General features: G+C 37.6%; 2 protein-coding genes across 2 annotated transcripts in view; both read left to right on the plus strand.

The window, feature by feature from the left end:
- Positions 1-25,354, plus strand: part of RAB5A (RAB5A, member RAS oncogene family) — a 33,418-nt gene that overhangs the window by 5,072 nt on the left and 2,992 nt on the right. The window contains exons 3-5 of the mRNA XM_081073442.1: positions 21,439-21,590; positions 21,910-22,032; positions 23,554-23,647. Of these exons, the coding sequence (XP_080929568.1) occupies positions 21,439-21,590; positions 21,910-22,032; positions 23,554-23,647 (369 nt within the window). The remainder of the gene's footprint in view (positions 1-21,438; positions 21,591-21,909; positions 22,033-23,553; positions 23,648-25,354) is intronic.
- On the plus strand, positions 11,269-15,360 carry LOC308507478 (DNA (cytosine-5)-methyltransferase 3B). The gene has a single exon (XM_081072476.1). The coding sequence runs from the start codon at positions 11,353-11,355 to the stop codon at positions 13,924-13,926; it is 2,574 nt and encodes an 857-aa protein (XP_080928602.1). The 5' UTR covers positions 11,269-11,352; the 3' UTR covers positions 13,927-15,360.

The raw sequence follows: 25,354 nt of genomic DNA on the forward strand, positions 1-25,354 counted from the left end.
TGGGCCAAAGCTAGCTGGCCCACATGGTAGGAAGAGTTTTAAAGACTGCTAGGTAATGTTTACCCACCTTAAGCTGGTGCAAAAAGTTATTATAACTGTTTTCTTGGCAAGTGGTTGTCAATGGCAGCATTTCCCAAAGTACATTTGTATTCTAGGCTAAATACCTGGGCCAAATAGGTTTGAGACTTGCTATATGCCACCCTCTCCATTTTACAGTACATATTAAAGTAATAAAAACACTGAAGTACCGTAGTAAAGAACTTAAATCCTTGGAAAGTTTGTTTGAGCCTGAGGAGCTTCAGAATAGTTTTCGGTTTTGTTTTGGATACTTCAATTATCTTCTAAGTGTATTTTTTTCTAATGACATCTCAGTGACATTTAAAAGAAAAATTTAACCCCATATCAGTGCATCATAAATGTATATATATCTTATGATAATGTGTGTATGTATACATATATATAATTTCCACTTAATCCCAATTAGATTGTCTACGTTTTATTAATTACTGGCTATTGGGCACTTTTTCACTGATCTTTTACCTGTTTATATCTAGTAACATTATGACCTGAACCACTTAAACGTTTCATCTCTGTTTTATTGTGTTTTAAAGTGGAAATCATATCTGCACTTTTGAATTTGGGTGTTCTAGAACCTTACATTCATCAAGAATATCAGGGTTTCTTCTGTAGTTTGTGTGATTCGTCCTAAACATGATAGCTTGATTTAAGAATCCATGTAGTCTCACCATACGCCACACTCCTGCCCCTTGACCCTATAGCACTCATAATGAGATTAGCTAGGTAGGTGGTGTGTTTAGCACTTTTACAGATGCCTAGTTTATTTGTAGGGGTTTAAAATCTGCATGATATTTATGTTCTTATTGTTTGTCTAGCCCAAGTTAGCAAGGAGCATTAGGTTGTCTTTACTTGCTATCTCATCTGAAGGAGCAATAACACTTAGTAAGTACTTGTTGGATGGTAGGGATCGTCATCTTTCATCAACACCTTGAAAACCTGAAGACTTTAAAGATTTCTGGTGAGTTCCTCCTCGTGTCAAAAAAACCACAGTATTTGTTTTTTAAAAAGACATTTTCATGATACTTATAAACAAATGAATCCTCGGTCAGAATATACAATGAAATAGAATGCAGTCATTCGACCCTTTTCTCTTTTGAGAGGTAGATGTTTGATACCACCGTTTAATTTTGTATGTACTAATCATCAAAGAAATGTTTTACATACTCTGAAGTTTAGGTTACAGAACTATACATGAGAGTATTGATAACATTCCTCTCTCTGGTACTGTAGTTTTTGAGCTTTAGTTTAGAGAAATAGTTCTCAAAGAGTGTTACGTATTCCAGAAGCATCTGCATTACCTGGGAACTTGTTAAAAATGCAAACTCTGATATTGAATCAAAACACTGGGGTCGGCAATCTTAAGTTTTAACACGTCTTCCAGATGATTCTGATGCACACTAGTTTGAGAACCACTACTTTCTGTGTTCTGAGTAGACAGTGTTACATTTACACTAATGTTGTTCTGCCACAAATGGAATAATTCCTTTTCTTTTTTTTAACTGTGGTTTTGTAGGATTTTTTAAAAATACTGTTCATCCAACTTCCAGTTTGAAAATTAAAATTATTTTGTACTGGTTACATCACGTATTACCTGTATTTCTTTGTATTTGTATTTCTTTCTACAATCTGTTACCCTGGTAGGCCTCTTTAAGACAGCATGGCCTTCTCTGTCCCCTCAAGGATGCTCTCTCTGCCTTGTCAGTACTAAGGGAGTTAGCGTATCCCAAGTTTTCAGTCATCTGTACCTGTACTGCTCCCCTTTGTTGCCACAAGTAATCAATGACTAATTATGCGCTAAATTAATTTTAAAAGATATAAATGCCTTCTTTTTAAAAGCTATTTTCAGCAATTATTAACCCTAAGTAGACTGTCTAAAGTAATTATTTCAGGGTTGTTTTTACTGGAAGAATAGACTTCATTCTACTTCTATATTTAACGTATTTAACATCCATCCAGTTTCCTTCAAGGGGATCGAAGGACTTGTTTTTCTGTTTATAGCCCAAACATTTAATGGAGAAAAATTGTTAAAATTAAGAGGAACAAGGCTGGTTTCAAAGTTATTAACACAATCTTTGAACATTTTATGACCAGGACTTTCTTAAAAGTCAACTATTATAGTTTAGAAAGTGGGAGTTCTATCCACATTATTTGATTTTACATTCTAGCTCTACTGCATAGCAGCTACAAGATCATAGGCAAGTCATGTGCAGCTTCATTTTCCTCTTACAAGAAATGGAAATAATAGTATCTAACGTGAAATATTTTTTTTGTAAGTATTAAATGAAAGTGCATATAAATTTCTTAGTAGAATGCCTAGCACAGAGTAAAATGCTTACTAATGTTAGCTATTACCACTACCATCACCACTATTACTTTTTATTGAGTTATTTTTATCACTGATGATAGTTTTGCTATCTTGTCATGACATAGCATTATTTTGGAATCGTGACTATTCTACCTAGTGCATGGCATTTGGTTTAGAATTTGACAATGTTCAAAATTTTTATGTCCAGATTTTCTTCTCTTAGAAGGTAAAATTTTTCATTAAAAATCATAGGAACGAATAAGATTTAAAAAAAAAAAAAACTTAAGCAAGTTTGAGCTTTCCTGAAAATAGTTTTTGCAAATTCATTCAAGTAGATAACATGAACATTTACAACTAAGTTTTTTTAAATTCTCTGTACTATATTCTTAGTAATTTTCTCCCCATTTATTGGTCACAAAAGTCGTGTGTATGTTACATTAAATGTATGCCATTCACATCAACTAAGTTACTTGTGGAAGTTTTCTTAGAGGAAGAAAGTACAATTAAATAGAATACTGCATATATGCATGTATTAAAGTTGCTTCTTAAACTGAGAACTAAAAGCCAGCCAGAAAATTTAAATCTGAATAATTCATGTTTTTATTGTAGCAGTTGGCTTTCTACCACTGCCCTTGTTAACGTTCTGAAAGACTTGTTTGTGTAAGTGTAATCTGTGCATTTATTTACTTGTCTTTATCTTTTTGCATCTGCACATTTTTTTCAATTAAAAGTACTTTTGAGAAAAGACAGAAGACCTAGAGACGGACCACCAAGTGTATGGCTTTTGGTTCATGAGAAAAATGGTTTTTGAAATATTCATTGTTCTTTGTGATACAGCAAGAGTTAGAACTTGTGGAAGTTAATCACTTGGTTTCAAGTGAAAGAATATTATCTTTATGCATAATATTATTTCCTTCTAGAAAGTACATATTCAGTATTTGAAATAGGTTTTGATATTTCATATCGGTTTGTACCAGTATGACCTAAAAAATTACCTTTTAATAGTCTTAACATCAGTTATTGTCCAGTACCCTTGGTTAAGACATTTGTGGCCACTTAAACATTGCTGTGAATTAGGAGACAGTAAGCTTGGTTCTAGTCCTCATCCCCTTTCATAAGTATTTAGCCCTGTTTACACATTTGTAAAATGCGCACACTGAACTAAATAAGCATTCTTCTAGATCCAACTTCTTTTTAAGTGTGTACTTTCCTCCACTTTAAACAATACAGTCAATAACAATTTAACCTTTTTTTTTTTCCTCTTAAAATTTGTTTCACATTTTGGGATCATGAACATCAATTTTTGTCCTGTCATACTTAATTCATTGATGTCCTCTGGTGTTGTTCAAGTGTTCAAAATTCATTTACTCAACACATTTACCAAGCTCCTAACAACTGTGCTAAGTCCTAGAAACCAAAGATGACCTCATGGTTTAATATGGGAGACAGACTGAATACACGTAAGGTATGAAACATACCCCTTTTTAAATTAAGCCTAAATTTCCAACTGATCTTTCTTTTTTCATTTATTGTGCGTATATATCCCCAGAGAGAATATACATTAAAAGGAAGTATATTATCAGTTACATACTAAAGGAATCTATAAGGTCACATAAGCTTTGGCACATGGACTTGATGACATCTAACTTGGGCGCATTCAATCTATTGCTACTTTTCTATTCTTGAGTCTGTTCTGAATATTTAAGATTTCTGGATAATTGACCTTTTTCATAGACAGAGTGAGAGGCACATGAAAGATATGTGGTTTTGAATGATAGTGGGGTGTGGTGGGGTGGGAAGCTGTATTTAAAATTTGCTTTTAATAGAGTAAGAATTCTGACAAAAATATAGGAAATTTATTTTATTTTATTTTATTATTTTTGGGGGTGGCTTAAAGAGCAGAAGTTTATTTCTCACAGTTCTGGAGGCCAGGAAGTTTGAGATCAGTTCTGGTGAGAGCCCTGCTCCTGGAGAAAACTTTTTGAAAAATACTCCTTTTCCCCTTTGGGTCTAACACGGTAATAATCTGATGTTACTTATAAGCAAGCTTGGTTATGATGCATGCTGAACTACTTTATCATAGGATAACATCATTTGGAGCCTTTTGTTAACGAGCCTCTTAGTGGAAGAGAATAAGGATTTGTAAGAGTGAGAAAAACAACCGGAGTAATTTCAGAGGTTTTTGGTTTTTTGATTATTGACTATCTTGTAACATGAACTCTAGCTACCAAATGACTAAATTCCTCAAGATGAGAGTGTTACTGAAGTCTCATATTGAATTTTGAAAATGAGACATCATCCTTAGGTTTTACAAGTGTTGCAAAACAATACAGGCATACCTCATTTCATTACACTTTGCTTTTGCACTTCACAGATGTTGTGTGTGTGTTTTTCTCCCAAATGGAAGGCAAGACCCTCCCCCATCAGCACAAAGATTATGACTTGCTTTATTGTGTGTGATACTTGCTTTATTGTGGTATATCGAACTTGCAGTATCTCCCAGCTATTTCTGTATTTTAAGTAAGTGTTGATGGGCAGCATTCACCCTCTTTTCAAGGTAATATAGGTGATGAGGTAGGGTGAGGAAGCAGTCGTTCATGGTGTTTTTTTTTTAGCGTCTTTTCACAGTCGAAGCTAGATACTCTTTGAACTAAAAAAGAAAAGGGTAATCGGGTGATGTGGCAGTCTAGTCACTGCACACCTTCACCATTTCTCAGTTCTTTATCTTTGCATAAAACTAGAGCCAGAAGGTGTTCCACTTAGTTTCTACCAATTTTATTTGAGTTGTAACATGATTGTGTCTTGGACACATAAGTTACTTTAATATTAAAGGGTTTGAATTTAGAGAATCCTAACTTTCTCGAATCTGTTGCATTCATAAGTAATGTGTAAATTTTAGAAATGTGAATTCTATGAAATAAAGAGTAATTTCAAGATAGTTCATAAGACAATTTTTAGATTTTATGTTACATGATGCAGTCATAGAACTTACACAGCATTTTTCCAAATCTCATCTTGACCTTACCATTGTATGAGGAAATACATTGGTACCTCGGTTTTCGAACATCTCCTTTGACGAACATTTTGGTTTGTGAACGCTGTAAAACCAAGAAGTAAATGCTTCGGTTTTCGAACACCCCTCGGAAGTGGAACATGTCACGCGGCTTCCGCTGAGTGCAAGATCCTGAGGCCTAGCTGTCGGCTGTTTTCGAACGTTTCAGAACTCGTGGATTGTGTTCAAAAACCGAGGTACCACTATACTAATTTTATAGATGAGGAAACTAGTCTACAATGGTGATTTGTTTAAGGTTTTACAGCTAAGGAACTGCTGGGATTGAAGACAAATCTTTATTCAGTGCCACCTGTATTCTGAAATTGATTTTGAGTGTGTGTGTTTCTTTTTTTCCTTCTGTTTTCCCGAATTGCTAAAGAAACCATCAGACTAGAAAATCTGGTTCCAAGTTAGAGTTAGGGTATGATAACATAAGCATTCTGTTACGAAATGGGTAGTACTTGACAGATATTGACAGATATTGTATATCACTTTATAAGGAAAATAATGTGAAAGTATTTTGAAATAAAATTTTAAATAACACATTCCAGACTTACCACCAGTGTGTTCATTTTATGCTACCCACATACATCATAGTTTTAATTTTTATTTTGTTAATTTGAGTCAAAATTTAGATTTAAAAGGCTTACATTGAAGTTTCCCTCTCATCTACTCCTACCCCACTCAGTTCTTTTCCCAAGAGACAATGTTACTTTGTTGTATATTTCTGCAAAGTTACTATTAAATTCAAATCTAGGTATTCTCTCCTCCTTTTAAACAATTTGAAACATATCAGGCTTACTGTAATATACCCCATATTTTTCACTTTAGTACAGTTACGGTTGTTTACTTCTCAGAAATAAGTGACCCCAAAATTTAGTGATTTAAAACAAAATCATTTTATTATCTCTCATGGTCCCTGCAGTTGAGTGGACTTAGTAGGTGGTTTTCTGATCTCCCATGGGTTGCAGTCAGTGCTGGGGCTAGAATCATCTCAGCATATATGGTGTTGATGCTGGTGGCTATTGGTTGTGACCTCAGCAGGAGCTGTCAGCCAAAATACCTACAGGTGGCCTCACCACCTGGCTTGGGTTTCCTCACAGTTTGATGGCTGGGATCAAGAATGAGTGTCCCAAAAGTACCAGGCGGAAGGTGGGTGGCCTTTTATGACCTAGCCCTAGAAGTCACATAGCATTACTTATGTTCTAGTCACAGGCTCCCGCAGATTCGAGGGAGGAATGTCACTGTCATGTAAGAAGAATGTGTTAATGGGAAAATCTTGTTGCAGCCATCTGTGAAAATAGAATCTACCAAAGATCTGTCCGTGTCATTTTATGATGCTTTGTCAGAGGTTATATACATTTGTAATTCTGATAAATTTTTCCAGACTGCCCTCCAACCAGCAAATAATAGAATGCCTATTACCCTACTTTACTAACTCAAGGTATTATCATACTTGTAGGTATTTGCTGTTCTTATATGCATTGTCTCTGCATTGTTTATGTACATTTTCCCCATATTATGAGCGAAGAAAAGGATCTTTTCATATATTTAGAGCCCACTGTAATTTCTTTCTCAGTGATTTATAACTTCATGAAATTTTACATAGATTCATTTATAGTAGTGGTACTGTTGTATTCCATTTCACTTATGAATGATATTTCTCAATATCTCTGAATTGTATTCATATTTATTTTAGTAACTGGTAATCTTACCTTATTTTTGGGGGGTGGAAGGGGAACAGGACTTTATTGGGGAACAGTATGTACTTCCAGGACTTTTTTCCGGTCAAGTTGTTGTCCTTTCAATCTTAGCTGTGGAGGGCGCACCTCAGCTCCAGGTCCAGTTGCCATTGCTAGTTGCAGGGGCCGCAGCCCACCATCCCCTGCGGGAGTCGAACCGGCAACCTTGTGGTTGAGAGGACATACTCCAACCAACCAAGTCATCCGGCAGCTCAGTGGCAGCTCAGCTCAAGGTGCCATGTTCTATCTTAGTTGCAGGGGGCGGAGCCCACCATCCCTTGCGGGAGTTGAACCAGCAACCTTGTGGTTGAGAGCCCACTGGCCCATGTGGGAATCGAACTGGCAGCCTTCGGAGTTAGGAGCACGGAGCTCTAACCATCTGAGCCACCAGGCCGGCCCTTACTTTATTTTTTAACCGTACCCTTATTGTTGGACATTTAATGTTTGTATTTTTTTGTTTGCTGTTTTAGGTAATCATTTAATAGTGGATATTTTCTTGGAATTCTTTTTCCTCCAGACTTAATTTTTGTAAGGTCGATTTCTAGGTGTGGTTACTGAACCAAAAGTATTGTATTTAATTATTATGAGATCAAAGGATTTCAGTTTTTCATCACCTTTTTCCTCCCTTAGAGCTACTCTCAATATTTTGGGCACTGCTTGGCATAGATAATGATATTCTGGGACTACAGGTTTCCTCTAACTGTTGTCACTCTGGGGTTAGAGTTTTCCCTGTCTCTTCTTTAACTTGCCCTTTTTTATTCCTATGTTGTAAAATTCTCAGGTATTAGAACCTTTATGCTCACTTATTGGACTTTAAAAGTTAAGCTCACTTAGCTTATTGCTAACTATTTAAGAGTCATTTTCAAGCCCAGTAATGTTTTAAAGGTCTGGGAAGCATTAAGTGCTAGGTTTTTGAACCAGAAGAAGAAGGGGTATCACTAAGGAGAAGGGGGAAAGAAGCTTTTTTTGCAAAATAGCCTGGGCACTATCTTTGTACATTATCTTTGATTTTCTGTAGTTTGAAAATCATATGCTTAAGTGTAGATATTTCAGCATTTTTTTCTTTGACGTTCTCTGAGTTTCCTGGATCGGTAGTTTGGTGTCAAACATTTGGAGAAATTCTCAGTCATTACTGTTTTACATATTTCTTCTGTTCCTTTTTTCTGGTATTCCTGTTATGAATATATTACACCTTTTGTAGTGTTCCACGGTCTTTTCTGTTCTATTTTTTTTCAGTCTTTGTTTTCTTTAGATTTCAGTTTTGGAGATTTCTGTTGATACGTCCTCGAGGTCTGAGAATCTTTCCTCAGCTATGTCCAGTCTTCTAATAAGCCCATCAAAATCATTCTTCGTTTCTGCTACAGTGTTTTTGACCTCTGGTATTTCTTTGTTTTTTTTCTTTGGATTTCCATCTCTGTGCTGACATTGCCATCTGTTCTTGCAGACTGTCTTCTTCAGCCATTAGAGCCCTTATTTTACATTAATCCTAGTTGTTTGAAATTTCCAGTCTGGTAATTTCAACACCCCTGCTATGTCTGGTTCTGAAGCTTGCCTGTCCTTTCAAACTGTCTTTTTGCCTTTTAGTATACCTTGTAATTTTTCTTGCTTACTGGATATAATGTAGTGGGTAAAAGCAGTTGCTGTTAATAGGCCTTTAGTAATGGGGGGGAAGGAGAGACATTCTGTAGTCCTATGATTAAGTCTTTACTCTATCTTTTAGTGAACTCATGTGTCTAGACAGTGATCTTCACAAGTGTTTGTCAGTTTTTGTTCCTCCCCCCGCTTAGATAGTACAGGATAGCTAGAATAGACTGGAGTTAGATCTATTTCCCTTGTCCCACAGGGAAGGCTAGAGCTGAGTGGAGTTGGGTATTATTTACCCCAGGTCAGTAAGACTTTGATAACACCCCAGCAGGTTATACTCAGACTAACTAGTTTCTCTTGAGAGCAGGCCTGTTAAGAAGAACAGAGTGGTCTGGTTTATTTCAAAGTGGATCCTTTTCCTCCGCCCTCTGCCAGAAGCACGAGGGGGTTTTTCTCAGATGTTTGCTGTGAGAACCTGGTCAAGTTCCTGGAGGTAAAACTCAGAAAAGTGTGATGGCCCCCTATGACTGGGTTCCCCTGGAATTTTGAACTCAAATTTGTTCACACCTAACCTCCAGCAATTTGTCAATTGTCATTTGGGTTTTCCTACCTGAGCACCTCAGATTTCAGCGTTGGGATGTTAGGATTTTTTGTGTCTACCTGTCTGTCTCCAATTTTAAGGGCAGCAGATTACCCTGTGACCTCACTTCCTTGCAGATAGACTTAAGAGTTGTTGATTTTCAATTCGTTCAGCTTTTTATTTATCAGGATGAAGTGGTGACTTCTAAGCTACTTACTTGTGGAGTCAGAAACCAGAAGTTGTATTTTCCTTGCACATTACAGGAATTTAATAATATTTAAGCTACTTGAGAAAGTATCTATTGTCCATAGATAAAATGTCTTTCTTACACATATATCCCTTAGCGTTAAGTTAATTTTATTTACTTTTTCCTCTTGATATTTTTTTTGGAGAGCGTTTGCCTGATACTAGTTAATAACTTGTAACACCCTCTGCTCTCTTCACCTTTCCTCTTTGTAATGTGTGCTTTCATTCTACATCCCAATTCAGTATTTGTTACATCCTTGTTAGATAAATCCAATCTGGTAAGTAAAGACTTTATAATGATTGTGCGTTTGATGGGGTAAACACAGGCTCTTAGCCTTGAAGGTTCAAATACCGGTTTTATTAGTTTATTCTAGGGTGATCACATTTGGGGCACTAACCATACTCAAGCTTCTAAGACTAATTTTAAAACAATGTGTATTGATGTACTATCAGAAATACTAGTATGAGAATGTTAATTGGTGACATGTAACTAGCTTATGTCTGGTTAGTGAATTCCCTTAGGAGAGTTGGGTGTCCTTTTGGAGTAACTGTCAAACTCTGATAGTAAAAAAAAAAAACAAAAAAAAAAACCATTGATTTCCTTTAAAAATTATATGAATTAGTCTTACAGTGTTGAAGAAATATTTTTTTTAATCAATTTTATTGAGGAACAGTGTGTTTCTCCTGGGCCCATCAGCTCCAAGTCATTATCCTTCAATCGAGTTGTGCAGGGTGCTGCTCAGCTCCATGTCCAGTTGCCGTTTTCAATCTTTAGTTGTAGGGGGCATAGCCCATCATCCCATGCGAGAATTGAACCGGTGGGCTGAGCCATCCGACCCCCCCTCCAGAATCTCAATGGCAGCTCGTTGTCTTCAATCTAGTTGTGGAGGGCACAGTTCACTGGCCCATGTGGGAATTGAACTGGCAACCCTGTTGTTCTGAGCTCGCGCTCTAACCAACTGAGCCATCCGGCCACCCCCAGAAGAAATGATTCTTAATCTTTAACTCATTTTGCTTGACTTCATGCAGACTCTTTTCTATGTATCATTAATATTTCCCAAGATTGCAGTTCATTTGATAACAGTTACCTTAAGATGTTGCTAATGATTTCGGTTTTGATAAAATATGCATAATAAAATTATAGTTTTAACCATTTTAAGTGTATGGTTCTACAGCATTAAGTACATTTACATTGTGCAACTATCACTGCTGTCCAGAAGTTTTTCGTCTTCACCAACTGAAACTCTACCCAAACAATAATAGCTCCCCAATTTCCACCCACCCCTGCCCATGGCAAATACCATTCTACTTTCTATGAATTTGGCTACTCTGGAGACCTCATGTAATAGAGATTATGCAGTATTTGTCCTTTTGTGGCTGGCCTATTTCACTTAGCTTGTCACTAAGGTTCCTCCATATTGTAACGTGTCAGAATTTCCTTTTTTTCACCCTCTACGGCTGCCCAGTCCGGCTCGCGCCGATTCCTCGCAACAGCTGCCCCCGGGCCCCGCGGCCGCAACCCGCGTGGACGCTCCAAACGCCCGGGACCGACGCCACCGGCCCACTGGCAGGCAGACGAGCGGGCGGCCGCGCCCGGCCGGCAGCGCTGGGGTTAAGCGGCCCAAGTAAACGTAGCCCGGCGATCGGCGCCGGAGATTCGCGAGCGAAGCGCCCAGCACGGCCGCCCGCCGGCCTCCCGCCAGCCTGTCCGGACCCGCGGCTCGACCGCGGAGTCGCGCCCGAGCCAGGCTCTCGGCAGGAAACAATGAAGGGAGACACCAGACAACTCAACAGAGAGGAGGACGCCAGCGGGAGGGAAGACTCCATCATCACCAATGGGGGCTGCAGTGACCAGTCTTCTGACTCCAAGGATGCGCCCTCACCCCCGATCCTGGAGGCCATCAGCACCCCCGAGATCAGAGGCCGCAGATCAAGCTCACGACTGTCCAAGAGGGAGGTCTCCAGCCTGCTAAGTTATACTCAGGATCTGACGGGCGATGGAGATGGCGAAGGGGAAGATGGAGATCGTTCTGACACTCCAGTGATGCCAAAACTCTTCCGTGAAACCAGAACTCGGTCTGAAAGCCCAGCTGTCCGAACCCGAAATCACAACAGTGCCTCCAGCCGGGAGAGGTACAGACCCTTCCTACGTTCCACCCGAGGCCGGCAGGTCCGCAATCACGTGGACGAGTCCCCCGTGGAGTTCTCAGCTACCAGGTCCCTGAGGCGGCGTGCAGCGTCGTCGACAGGCACACCGTGGCCATCTCCTGACGGCCTCTACCTCACCATCGACCTCACAGATGACGTGATTCCCCAGAGCAGCAGTACCCCTTACAATCACTTGGCTCAGGACAGCCATCAGGAGAGCTTGGACTCCCCACAGGTGGACACAGAGGGCAGAGACGACGCAGATGGCACTGAGTATCAGGATGGGAAGGAGTTTGGAATAGGGGACCTCGTATGGGGAAAGATCAAGGGCTTCTCCTGGTGGCCTGCCATGGTGGTGTCTTGGAAGGCCACCTCCAAGCGCCAGGCCATGTCTGGCATGCGGTGGGTCCAGTGGTTTGGTGATGGCAAGTTCTCTGAGGTCTCCGCTGATAAGCTGGTGGCCCTGGGGCTGTTTAGCCAGCACTTTAACCTGGCGACTTTCAATAAGCTGGTCTCTTACAGGAAGGCCATGTATCACGCTCTGGAGAAAGCCAGGGTGCGGGCTGGCAAGACCTTCCCCAGCGGCCCCGGAGACTCATTGGAGGACCAGCTGAAGCCCATGTTGGAGTGGGCCCATGGGGGCTTCAGGCCTACTGGGATTGAGGGCCTCAAACCCAACAACAAGCAACCAGTGGTTAATAAGTCGAAGGTGCGTCGTGCAGGCAGTGGAAACTTAGAATCAAGGAAATACGAGAATAAGACTCGAAGACGCACAGCCGATGACTCGGCCACCTCTACTGACTACTGCCCCCCACCCAAGCGCCTCAAGACAAATTGCTATAACAACGGCAAAGACCGAGGAGAGGAGGACCAGACTCGAGAGCAAATGGCTTTGGATGTTACCAACAACAAGAGTAGTCTGGAAGACAGCTGTTTGTCCTGTGGTAGGAAAAACACTGTGTCCTTCCACCCTCTCTTTGAGGGTGGGCTCTGCCAGACGTGCCGGGACCGATTCCTCGAGCTGTTCTACATGTACGACGATGATGGCTATCAGTCCTACTGCACTGTGTGCTGCGAGGGCCGTGAGCTGCTCCTGTGCAGCAACACGAGCTGCTGCCGGTGCTTCTGTGTGGAGTGCCTGGAGGTGCTGGTGGGCAAAGGCACAGCAGCAGATGCGAAGCTGCAGGAACCCTGGAGCTGCTACATGTGCCTCCCGCAGCGCTGTCACGGCGTCCTGCGGCGCCGGAAGGACTGGAACGTCCGCCTGCAGGCTTTCTTCACCAGCGACATGGGGCTTGAATATGAAGCCCCCAAGTTATACCCTGCGATTCCTGCAGCCCGAAGGCGACCCATTCGAGTCTTGTCCCTGTTTGATGGAATTGCCACAGGGTACCTGGTTCTCAAAGAATTGGGCATCAAAGTGGAGAAGTATGTCGCCTCCGAAGTGTGTGAAGAGTCCATTGCGGTCGGAACTGTCAAGCACGAGGGCAATATCAAATATGTGAATGATGTCAGGAATATCACGAAGAAAAATATTGAAGAATGGGGCCCCTTTGACTTGGTGATTGGTGGAAGCCCATGCAATGATCTCTCAAATGTGAACCCTGCCAGGAAAGGCCTGTACGAGGGCACAGGCCGGCTCTTCTTCGAGTTTTACCACCTGCTGAATTACTCACGCCCCAAGGAAGGTGACGACCGGCCCTTCTTCTGGATGTTTGAGAATGTGGTAGCTATGAAGGTTGGTGACAAGAGGGACATCTCTCGGTTCCTGGAGTGCAATCCAGTGATGATTGATGCCATCAAAGTGTCTGCTGCTCATAGGGCCCGATACTTCTGGGGCAACCTGCCCGGGATGAACAGGCCCGTGATAGCATCAAAGAATGATAAACTCGAGCTGCAGGACTGCTTGGAGTTCAATAGGACAGCAAAGTTAAAGAAAGTACAGACAATAACCACCAAGTCGAACTCGATCAGACAGGGGAAAAACCAACTTTTCCCTGTTGTCATGAATGGCAAAGAAGATGTTTTGTGGTGCACTGAGCTAGAAAGGATCTTCGGCTTTCCTGTACACTACACAGATGTGTCCAACATGGGCCGTGGTGCCCGTCAGAAGCTGCTCGGGAGGTCCTGGAGCGTGCCTGTCATCCGACACCTCTTCGCTCCCCTGAAGGACTACTTTGCCTGTGAATAGTCCCCCAGGCACGCTGGGGCACTGGGGTGTGTGGGGGCAGAGCCGGGACCCAGGAGTACATCCCAGGCTCTGACCTTCCTCAGCTCAGCTGTGTGGGGTCATGCCACGTAGCTCAGCGGGAGCAGAGCAGCCTGACCCCCTCCTGGCAGGGGGAGCCCGAGGTGCCACGTCCTTGTGCACAATTCAACCTGGCCACTTGGAGTGGCCAGACACGGTGCTCATTTTGTCTTCTCTTAACACTTGAAAACTTGAAGTAGATAGTAAAGATGGCTTTTTTTTTTTTTTCCCCTCCTGGGTTTACAGCTCAGAAACAATGGCTAAGATACCAAAATTACAGTGCTGACAGCTCTCCAGTACTCAGGTCAATGCTGAAAAATCACCCAAGACAGTTATTGCAAGACTTTAATATTTTTACACATCTGCAGCTCGTTTCCAGGAGTGTGCAGTGGTAGACATATAGCTAAGAGACTTTTTAAGGGCCCAAGGATGCTTTTTTCCCTAGGGCTAGCAGAAAAGGAAATGATGTCTACGTCTTCAATTTTACCTAGCACAGAACCCTGGTCTCAGTATAAAGGGCTGGGATCCATCGTGGGGCTGTTGAATATTTCCCACACCGATGATGATTTCAGCAGGGATGACATCATCATCACATTCAGGGCTATCTTTTCCCACAAACCCAAGGGCAGGGCAACCCTTAAGCTAAGTCTCTCCCAGTGACTGCAATAAATGAACCCTCCGGGGAAGCTCAGGAAGGGGTGGGCTAGGTTATAAGCTGCCGTATATTCTGTAGGCAGGTATGGCTTCTCGCTATTTCCCTCTTCCCCATGTGAGAGGAGTGAAGGGAGAGGCTTAGGTAAGACCACCCCCACCCCCAAATGCACCCTCTAGACTTCCGCAGGCACAGATCCCCAGATAAGCACGACACCCTAATTCTTAAGCCTTTCTCTAAACCCGGAAGCAGTGACAGCCAGGGGCAGAAGCACATTTCTCGCACTTTTCCCCTCATCTAAGAGTTTGCAGGGGGAAAACTACAATAAAAGCTCCAACCTCCAGAGATTTTAAAGTCCTTTTTTTTCCACAATAAATCATTTTGATAAGTTGTTTTTAGGGATAATGGGAGGTCGGACAACGTGCATTTCAGAAATGCTGTCGTAATGGTTTTTAACACCTTTTACTCTTACTGGTGCTATTTTGTAGGATAAGGAACAATGTTGACAGGTTTTATGGGAATTTTTTTATATACTTTTAAAAATCTCAGACTTCTATTTTTATGTTTTACAATTTTCATAAATTTTTTTTTTTTTTTTTTTTGTGACTGGAGCCATGTAACAAGTATGGGGGAAAATCGTGCCTTGTTTCAACAGTTTTGCTACTTTTTAGGCTGAAAGATGACGGATGCCTAGAGTTTACTTTATGTTGAATTAAAATCAGTATTTCTCTAAAAAAAAAAAAAAAAAAAAAAAGAATTTCCTTTTCAAGGCAAAATAACATTCTGCTTATCCTTTGTCCGACTATTAGGTTTCTTCCACTTTTTGGCTATCATGAATGATGCTGCTATGCACGTTGGTATACAAATATCTGTTCAAGTCCCTGCTTTCACATATTTGGGGTATATGCCCAAGAGTGGAGTTGCTGGATTATATTGTAATTCTGTTTAATATGTTTAAAGAATCTCTACCATTTTGCACAGCAACTACACCCTTTTATATTCCCACCATGCACAAGGGTTCCGATTTCTCCGTATAGTTGCCAACTCTTGTTTTCTATTGTTTTGATAGTAGCTATCCTGATAAGTGTGAAGTGGTATCTCATTGTGGTGTTGCTTTGCATTTTCCTAATGAATTAGTAATGTTGAGTGTCTTTTCATGTGTTTCTTGACCATTTGTTTATCTTTGGAGAAATGTCTACTAAAGTCCTTTGGATTTTTGTGTTGCTGAGTTGTAAGAGTTTCTTACATGTTCTCTTATCAGTCCTGTATCAGATGCTTGTTGATTTTTAAGAATGAATCCTATATGATTAATATTAATAGATCATCTCATAAGATGGATTTACTTTTGGAAATATGACCATATTTTTATATATTACTTATATAGTCATTTCTTTTTTTTTATCTTGTTGCCAGGCTTTTGGAGTATATTCTTTTTGGGTTTAGTCGTGTGTATGCTTTCTCTCTGCCCTAATCTTAACCCTTTCTTCTCTTTCTCACGTTTATTGAAATGTAACTTCCGTGAATATGTGTCCTTCTTTGCTGCCGTAATCCGCTGTGTACTCCCCGCTTTATACACATACAATTTTAATTTTTAATGGGAAATAAAAATGGCCTTAGTTTTTATTTTGTCTGTTTTCAGCTCTAGACCATTCATATAGTCTTCTGTGTACAATTATATCATCTGAAGTCAGTGTTCACCTGAGAAAATTCATTATATTAGGTTACCACTGTTGATACTCATTTTTCCAGAAAGCCAACTTTTACGTTCACTGATAACTTTGGTATTGGTTCTTGATGCTGCTTAATCCATTCCTGCCGTCCTTCTTCCTGATCAGATTATTATCTTGAAGTTTGATCCAAATCCATTAAACTCATTTATTGAACTCCTTGGCTATAAAAACCTTTTCTTCCCCTACACATCACATCCAAACAACCTGGAGCTTGGATTTGATAACCACAAATCTACTGATCTACTGAGATCTTGAACAAGGCCCTCCCCCTCTCTAGCAATTTATATTCTTACTTTTCAGTTTTAACAAGACTTCAAATCTTCCACTTCTGAAAGTTTTACATAAGGGAGAATATTCAATCATGATTCAACTATGGGACACTCTCTATTATTTTAATTTCTTCTATGCTTTTCTACTCAGGTTTTTACATAGATGTACCTTATCTCTATACATATAAATATATAGATGTACCAGGTATTTATATAAATATAAATACATATATGTACCAGGTATTTATATATTTTTTTTACTTTTTCACAATTAGGTCATTTTATAACCATTTCTAGTTTGCTACTTCATATTTACCAAGTTACCAGTGTCTTTTCATTTATACATTTAGTTCTCGATTATAAAAATTCTTTGAGCACAAAGATTTATTCTCCCTATTCTCCTGTTCCACACACACACACACACACACACACACACGAGTCTTTTGAAGATTCCATGAGATAGTAGGTTAACAAGTATCAGCATTTTCATGGCTTTGCCTGGTTGACAAAATTATTTCCAGAACCATTATACAGTATCACCAGCAGTGGGTGTTTTAATCACACTTTTTTTATTCATTTTGTAAGTTAGAAGATAAAATTTAACTATTTTTGCTATGATGATGACTGTTGATTACTAATGATCCTGCCTTTTTTCTGTGTTATTCTTTTTGTAAATTTTCTTTACGCATTTATCCTTGACGCTTTTGGAATTTTTCATAATTTATATGAGCTTTCCATATATTAAAAGTTACTCTCTTGATATTCATTATAGAAATTTTCCTAAATATATTTTCCCCTGTATTTGATACATGTTTTTGCAAACATGTCTCAAATTTTTATGTAATCAAACCTGATAGACAGGATTTGTGGCCAATTTTAATGAAGAAACTCTTCCTGTAAAACGTGATTAAGATGAGGGTTGGGGTGGTGTTAGTTCCTTGTTTTATCTCTTTTTCATCCTTCTGTTTAGTTCATGTAGAATCACTTTAGTTAATTTAAACTTTTTTCTGAGTTGTTAGCCTTTGGTTGATGCTATTGACTTGGATATTCTTTCCCCTGCTCAGTGTACTGCAGTGTTTCCTCCTTGCTTATTATTTATTAAGGTCTTACACATTATAGGTCTTTGGTATTTGCAGATTTAACATTTACAGTTTCAGGTATTCTCAGCTGACCTCAAGGTCTGTGATTCAGTAATCTGTAGTTTTGCTGAAACTGAAATGTTATTTGCTTGCTGCCAGGCTTGCAAATAGGAACTGATCGAGTAGCTCAAAGAGGGAGCCTATTAGACAGGCCAGCACCCGCATCTCAACACAGCTTTGTTTTTCTCTACTTGTCGTCGCGTACACAGTAACTCTCGAAGTGATAAAAGCTGTTTCTTTGTGAAATATGGGCCCGAAAAGAAAACCAACTGCTAGTGCTGGTGATGGAAGTGAAGAGAAAATGAAGAGGTCTAAGAAAGTGATGTTTCTTAGCGAGAAAATAGACGTTTTGGATATATTAAAGTGGTTTTGCAGATTCAGGTAAGTTTGTGGTTGGTTAATGTTACTACAGTATTTATGTAGTAGTTTATATTTTTGAGTGCCAGAATTATTTTTATAACTTTGTAAATGACCAGTAAATGTTTTTAGAAGCACTAAGGATTTAAAGATGTCAGCTATACTTCACTGAATTTTATGGGAGAAGTTAAATGCTGTAGTAGTATTTGAAAACTTGAGAACTTGGGGAATCATGATGGTTTTACTATATATAATGACTGGGTTATGTTATTCCCATAATATTTGTCCTTGTGGCACTACAACACTTTTGTTTTAATGTGTTTTTGATGTACCCTAAAACTAATTCCCTTGGCCTCTAATACTGGTCTTTTTCTTCCCCAAAATTATACTCTTTATCATACCACATGAACAACAGTAGGATATTACCAAGTTAAAAAGATCTTGTTGGTATTTTGTTTGTAATTGTGTTAGTTATGTAACAACTTGAGTTAGAGGCCTTTTGAAATGTCTTTTTTCCCCATTTGGGAACTGGCTCTAGAGACGTTCTCTAAAATGGACCCAAAATAGTTCTACATGTCTTAGATGAACTTTATTTAGCAAACATTTGAACATTTACATGAACTGGGATTTATATTATCCTGTTTCCTTGAAAATAAGACCTAGCTCGACATTCAGCTCTAAAGCTTCTTTTGGAGCAAAAATTAATATAAGAGCCAGTCTTATACTATGTTATATGTTACATTATATTATATTTTATTATATTATACTCAATATTGTATTATATTTGATCTTATAGTAAAATAAGACTGGGTCTTATATTAATTTTTGCTCCAAAAGATGCATTAGAGCTCATTGTCCAGCTAGGTCTTATTTTCGGGAAAACACAGTGGATATTGGGTGTGGAGAATAGCTAATCATAATTTTTCAAGGAACTTGTAGTCTAGAAGAAAAAGATAATGTTGATTAATCTTTTTAAAAAGATAAGTGTGTGAAACATGTTACTGCAACAGAGAAGTCTGGGGGCACAAAGGTAGGAGCTACTAAGGTGGGATGAAGGATGGTTTCGAAGAAGAATTGAGTGAATTGATTGTTCTTTGTTAATATGATTGGGATCCATTCTCCTCACAGCATGACACTGAAAACCTGGTTATTGCCAGTGTATATGGTAAGGTTATTGACTTGGATCTGTTCCATCCAATTTAAAGAACTCATGATTATCTGCTTTATTTTAGGTGATGCCTTTGGATTTTCATGTCAGTCTTGTCTCTTCCAAATAATATCTCTTTCCAGTAATTTATTTCTTTTACTATTATATGGATATTTAAAATAATGTTAAGTAATGGTGATGGTGGACATTCTTGTTTGGTTTCTAGATGTAGAGAGGCTGCCTAAGAGCTTTGCTGTTGAGCAAAGTGCTAAATTCAGGCTTAAGGATGGAATGGACACATGATAAGTTTTAAGGAAAAATGTTATATGTATATAGGAATGGATATTGACACTAATACTCTTGTAATTTATTTAAATAATACATGGTTTTTCTTTTTTTAGCCTACCGGTATAATAGCTTTGTATTTCAGGAAGAATCTCTACTTGATCATGGGCTGTTGTTTTTTTTAATGTATTTGTTGGCTGTATTTTATTTGTCACTTTTGCACATGATTTATAAAAAAGATTGGTGACCTTTTGTGATATATTTAACTGGTTTGAGAATCGGATCACATTTCCTTTAAGGCAACATTAATGAGCTTAGAGGTGACTTATGGAAGTGTAAATGAATGTTTGTACTGCCAGTATACTTTGTGGTGGTAGGAAAGATAAAACAAGGTCTGAATTGCAAATTATAACCCAATTTTTTCAAGTTGCATCAAACTATGGTTGAGAAAAGGCTTACATTTTGTGATCTATTCCTTTTTCCTTTTTATTGAAACAGGAATACTGTCTTGGATGCTTAATTTTAAGTGTTTAAAAATTTTTTTTGATTCTACAGGCAAGCGTTTTATGAAAGTGACATAGTGTTTTCTTGGTATCCTTTACCATTAATCAGGATTTTAGAAAATAAATATTTCTGCTAATTTTGTATGGTAAAAGAAGTTTGATGAATTAGAACATATTTTAAATATGACTACACTTGTGAGAATTCACAGAAATATTCATTAGAATATAGTTCAAAATACATTTCCAATGATGTTTGCAAAATTGAGATTATAGTTGCTGATACTAAAGCCAGCAACCAGTGAACCTAGTAAAAACAGCATGAGAAATAAATGTTATGCCTAATATAAAAGATGTAGTATCTAATTAGACTTGGCTTTTTCAACATATTTCATATTAACTAGTGAATCCTTTATGAAAGATTGACACCATCAGATAAACTGCTACAATTTACAAAAGTGGATTATAATTTTCTTGCATGGTAGAAGAGAGTAACTTAATTCCATGCCAATTTGGGAGGAGTTGAATTAACCACATCTTGAGCTGAAAGTAAAAGAGAGGAACATACCAATTTAAGATGAATGATAGAGCATCAGGGGTTTAATTACCAAAGTTAATGAAGGAAAGGAACTAAGGTGTGGTTACTTTTGGCAAGCATGCTACTAAAAATGGCTGTGTGTGGATCCTGTTCATAAGTATCTTTAGTGCACCTGGATATACTTAGACATTTACTCTAATATTTGATATTTTGAAGTTCAATTCACTTGGTTATAACCTACCTTTTATAAATCGACTTATTTTTCATAAGTATCCAGTTCAGTGTTTTTACTGATGTTTATTCTTTTGAACTAAGAGAGTTACTGTATTTATTCGATTTTACTTTATACTGTTCTCATGAAGCAATTAAGAAAATAAGTGATACAGTAGTACTTTGCAAGATATGACAGCAACCTCTTAATTTTAAAAGCAAAAAATATCATTATTAAGTGATCTTTTTTGTTAAAATCTAAGAAGAGATGAAAAAGTACACATCCAAAAACTTATGTCAAGGCAAGAGCTAGGAGTTCATGTTGAATCTATATTTAACAAATTAAGTCTAGGTTGGGGTAATAACGATTACAAAAATTAAAGTGCCATAATGTTTTAAAGAAATATAACAAACTTTTAAAGAATGTATAAGAAACTTTGTGATTTTGTAATGAAAGTCTTATATGTAAGCATATACATCCAGCTTTGAAGCTCAGATCTTGCAAGTATTTAAAGCCACTGTTGACTGTGGGTATGCAATAATATATTAAGTTTCCAGGTGTTTTCTATATTATGAAAATATTAGGGAGGAAATAATAAACTTATTGCAGACATTTTCTTTTTTTCAGCTGCTTTTCTAACCCAAACTGTGTGTCTTGATGACACAACAGTAAAGTTTGAAATATGGGATACAGCTGGTCAAGAACGATACCATAGCCTAGCACCAATGTACTACAGAGGAGCACAAGCAGCCATAGTTGTATATGATATCACAAATGAGGTAAGTAGAAGTGCACACTATAATGAAACTAGTTTGAATATCTGTTTTGTATTCAGAATTTTTATTAGAGAAGAGATTTTTAAAAGATTTAAATCTTTTTTGATAGCCCGAGTATGATATTTCTGCCAAAGCTTTTTATGAGTTAGAAAAGCTGACTTAAAAAATAATAGTAAGATGAAAGTATTTTAAATAATACAATAGTCTTAAGAATTTCTTTCCAAGAGTTCACATTGGACACTCTTTAAAGCCTTGTCTCACAGACGCACCCTAACCATTTTTTGAGCCTGTGCCTCAAAATAGCTATTTCTTTGTTTCCCAGGAGTCCTTTGCCAGAGCCAAAAATTGGGTTAAAGAACTTCAGAGACAAGCCAGTCCTAACATTGTAATAGCTTTATCAGGAAACAAAGCTGACCTTGCAAATAAAAGAGCTGTCGATTTCCAGGTATGTTTAATTTAACTGGCACTTGGAGGCACATATTTATTGTTAGTTTTTTCTTCTGTATCCACACTTGAACTGCAGTTATAATTTTAAGACCATGCAAATTATATGAAATATAAATTTATTAAACAAATGTGATGTACTATGTATAATAAAATGCTTCTCATGATAAACCTAAATTTTTAAATATCTTTGCGAGTTATAATATGCAAATTGATTCAGATTTTGTTGACCTTACCAATTACAAAATAATTGTTTACAAATAGTGCAGAAATAAGTAAAAGCTAATTGTCTCCTACCTTTCCTAACCTTTTTCTGTTTACCTACTAATAGATATGTGCATATATCAACACACATCCATATATACCTACACGTTTGTACTACACATAAACCTATACGCATATGATTATTCTTAAAACGGCCTTCAAAAATAAAGGCTAGAACAATCCAGTTTGCATGTTATATAATATAGCTAATTAGGAATGTTGCCTGCTGTAAAATAGAGTAAAAATGCAATAATTTAAAACAAAGCAAATGTCTTTATTTAGACATTTTAAAACTTCCCTTGTTCTCTTGTTCTTCAGGTTCTTTACCAGAGAAGTTTAGTTGTAGCCACTTTGGGTGTGTGTGTGTGTGTGTGTGTGTGTGTGTGTGTGTGTGTGTGTATCAGTGATAGGAATTTTCTTTCTGATGGTGGCTATCGATAGAGCCCATGGACTGAGAGCAAAGGACCTAATAGATTTTGCACCATTAGGTAGTAAGCTAAACATGTTGCACATGTGGTTTCATTTAATTCTGGTGACAACCATGTGGGGTATAGGATCATCTATTACTAGTCTTTCTAAGATAGTTACCTTCCCAGCATAAAGTGGTAGATAGAGCACTTGAATTATAGTCAAAAGTGGCCTTGTCACATAATAGTTCAAAGGAACCTCATTTTTTTCTTTGTCAAATGGGAAAGAGAATTGATTGCTCTTCACAACAGCTGTGAGGATCAAAGGCAGTAATACATGTAAACTACTGTAAATCATGACGAAAATGTAGTGATATAATTTTCAAAGGAATGATTCATAACATTCAAAATTAAATGTTGCTCGTAGAAGTCATTTAGAATTAAATTATGAGGGTGCCACTTAGTGGTTGAAGCCAGTGTTGGATATTTGGTTTCCCTTTGACGTCATTGCAAATAACGAGCATAAGTAAAATTGCCATAGAGATCAAAGAGAGTTTTATATTTAGAATAGTATAAATTATCCCCCCTCTGGAACTCATCATTTGAAAACAGATTTAATGTGAAACCAGATCAATCAGGATGGGATAGTGCAAGAAGTTAAGGCAAAAAGAAAATTATACACATATTTTACACAGCATTCTTACGTTTGTTTTACCTTTAGTAATTATTGTTGGTTATGGGTAATTAAGTTGAAGTAGTAATAAGAAAGCCTCTTTTTTTTCTCTATCCAAAAAATAAGGCAGGTATAGTATGTGCAAAGGATGTATCTCTTTTTTTTGTTCTATAAACAGGAAGCACAGTCCTATGCAGATGACAACAGTTTATTATTCATGGAGACATCAGCTAAAACATCAATGAATGTAAATGAAATATTCATGGCAATAGGTAAGATTAACTTTTTTTCAAACAATATAGGCAAAAAAAGTTACACTGGGGCATATTTGGTTTGACTCTTTTTAAAATATTGGATTTTCCTTCTTTTTTAAAAATGATTCTACGACTATTTTAGATCCCATCCACCAAGCATTACTTAATAATATTTTTAAATTTGAAAGATTATTACCTATTAGGTTGTAATACTTGCAGTTTACTTTCTTCTAAGTGAGATGAAACTTTGTCTTTAAGCTGATAGTTCAAGCAGATTTTCTAAAGACCTCTCTGAGAAATTTGGATAAATGTGTTTTTCTATTAGATTATACTTTTTATAGAAAAGGAAGGTAAATTCAGAGCAATATTTTTCAGTGCAACATGTAGGTATAATATTTCTTTCTCACTGATCAGTAATTATTTTCATCTTCCTTTGCTCTGAACAGAATACTGTTTATGTTTTTCATACTTTTTAAATCATTGACAAATAATAACATAGAAAAGTACATGATACATATATGTATACAGATGTATAAATTATTTTAGTGCAGATAATTATAATGGAGAAAGTTTCAAAGCATGAGGCACAGAAAGAGGGAAAACAAAACAGTATCCATTCTGTATATGACCTCAGTGGTCATCTGATTGTATGCAGCACTCTTACCTTTTCTTGAAGGTACTTTTAACTGATGATGGGTATTATTCCACAATTGTTGATTATAGGTAATGAAGTTGGAATACTAATAAGGAAGTTTTCTTTTATCTTTAACAAAAATAAAAGTATTTCTATCGACCCTAACCTCCTTCCAGTTTTAAGATATAGATTCTATGGGAAGGGTCTACTTACAAGTATGTGGCTCTCAATTTTCTGCTTCCACACTATTCATATGTAAGCACTGGTCTTGTCCCATACATCTTTTATTACACAGCAGTGATTATTAAGTGGGTGTTCACATTCCTATCCCCAAATAATAAATATCTTTTATATTGAAGTCACAGAAATTAACCAATTAAGAGCTGATTCAGAGGCTAAAGAAAACTCAGTAAAAACTGCAAGTACTGTCACAATATCTTTAGGTGGGAGAATTTAATGGTGGCTCATTTAGGAAAAAACTTGCCTGTTTGTTACATAAGGTATTTTCCTGAGAAACTCAGGCTTACAGTTATTAGGGAAATACTAGTACACTTGTGAACGATTGTGTGATAATACGCTCTTATAAATGAGACAGGTTACACCCAGAATCACATCCAGAAAGTTAATAGGAAACAAAGCAATAGTTCCCTCAAATCAGGCTGAACTTTAAAACTTTCTGATGGTATTAAGACTACCAAATGGGCTTATTTAATTTGTAATTTTTATTCAGATGTGCTAGTAAGGTCATTTTTTCCATTCAGAAAGTAGCCTACATATTAAGACTTTCAGTTATTTTTCTGAAATTAGAATGTTTCTTGAAAGAAATCCCAGGTGTAAATTGAATTGTGGCCTTTCCATATTTTTTTTTTACCAGATTAACTTAAATAAATCATGCTGTACTCATATTTTCACTTTTGATGACTTCCCAAAAGGAGTACATTTAGTTCGTGGGAGAGATTCTACAATAAATTTATTGTATGCTTTTAATTTAATAAGGTCTGAGTGGTTTCTTTCATTATACATCTTCATTAACTTGATTAGGATTTTTAGCTTCTCACAATCCTGATCAGTTTAGGTACAAATTGATAAGC

Source organism: Rhinolophus hipposideros (genome assembly GCF_964194185.1).
Source record: "Rhinolophus hipposideros genome assembly, chromosome: 14".
Lineage (NCBI taxonomy): Eukaryota > Metazoa > Chordata > Mammalia > Chiroptera > Rhinolophidae > Rhinolophus > Rhinolophus hipposideros.

Bases quoted from the DNA above. Each gene is read 5' to 3' on its own strand.
- LOC308507478 (XM_081072476.1), top strand. From the start codon at position 11,353: ATGAAGGGAGACACCAGACAACTCAACAGAGAGGAGGACGCCAGCGGG.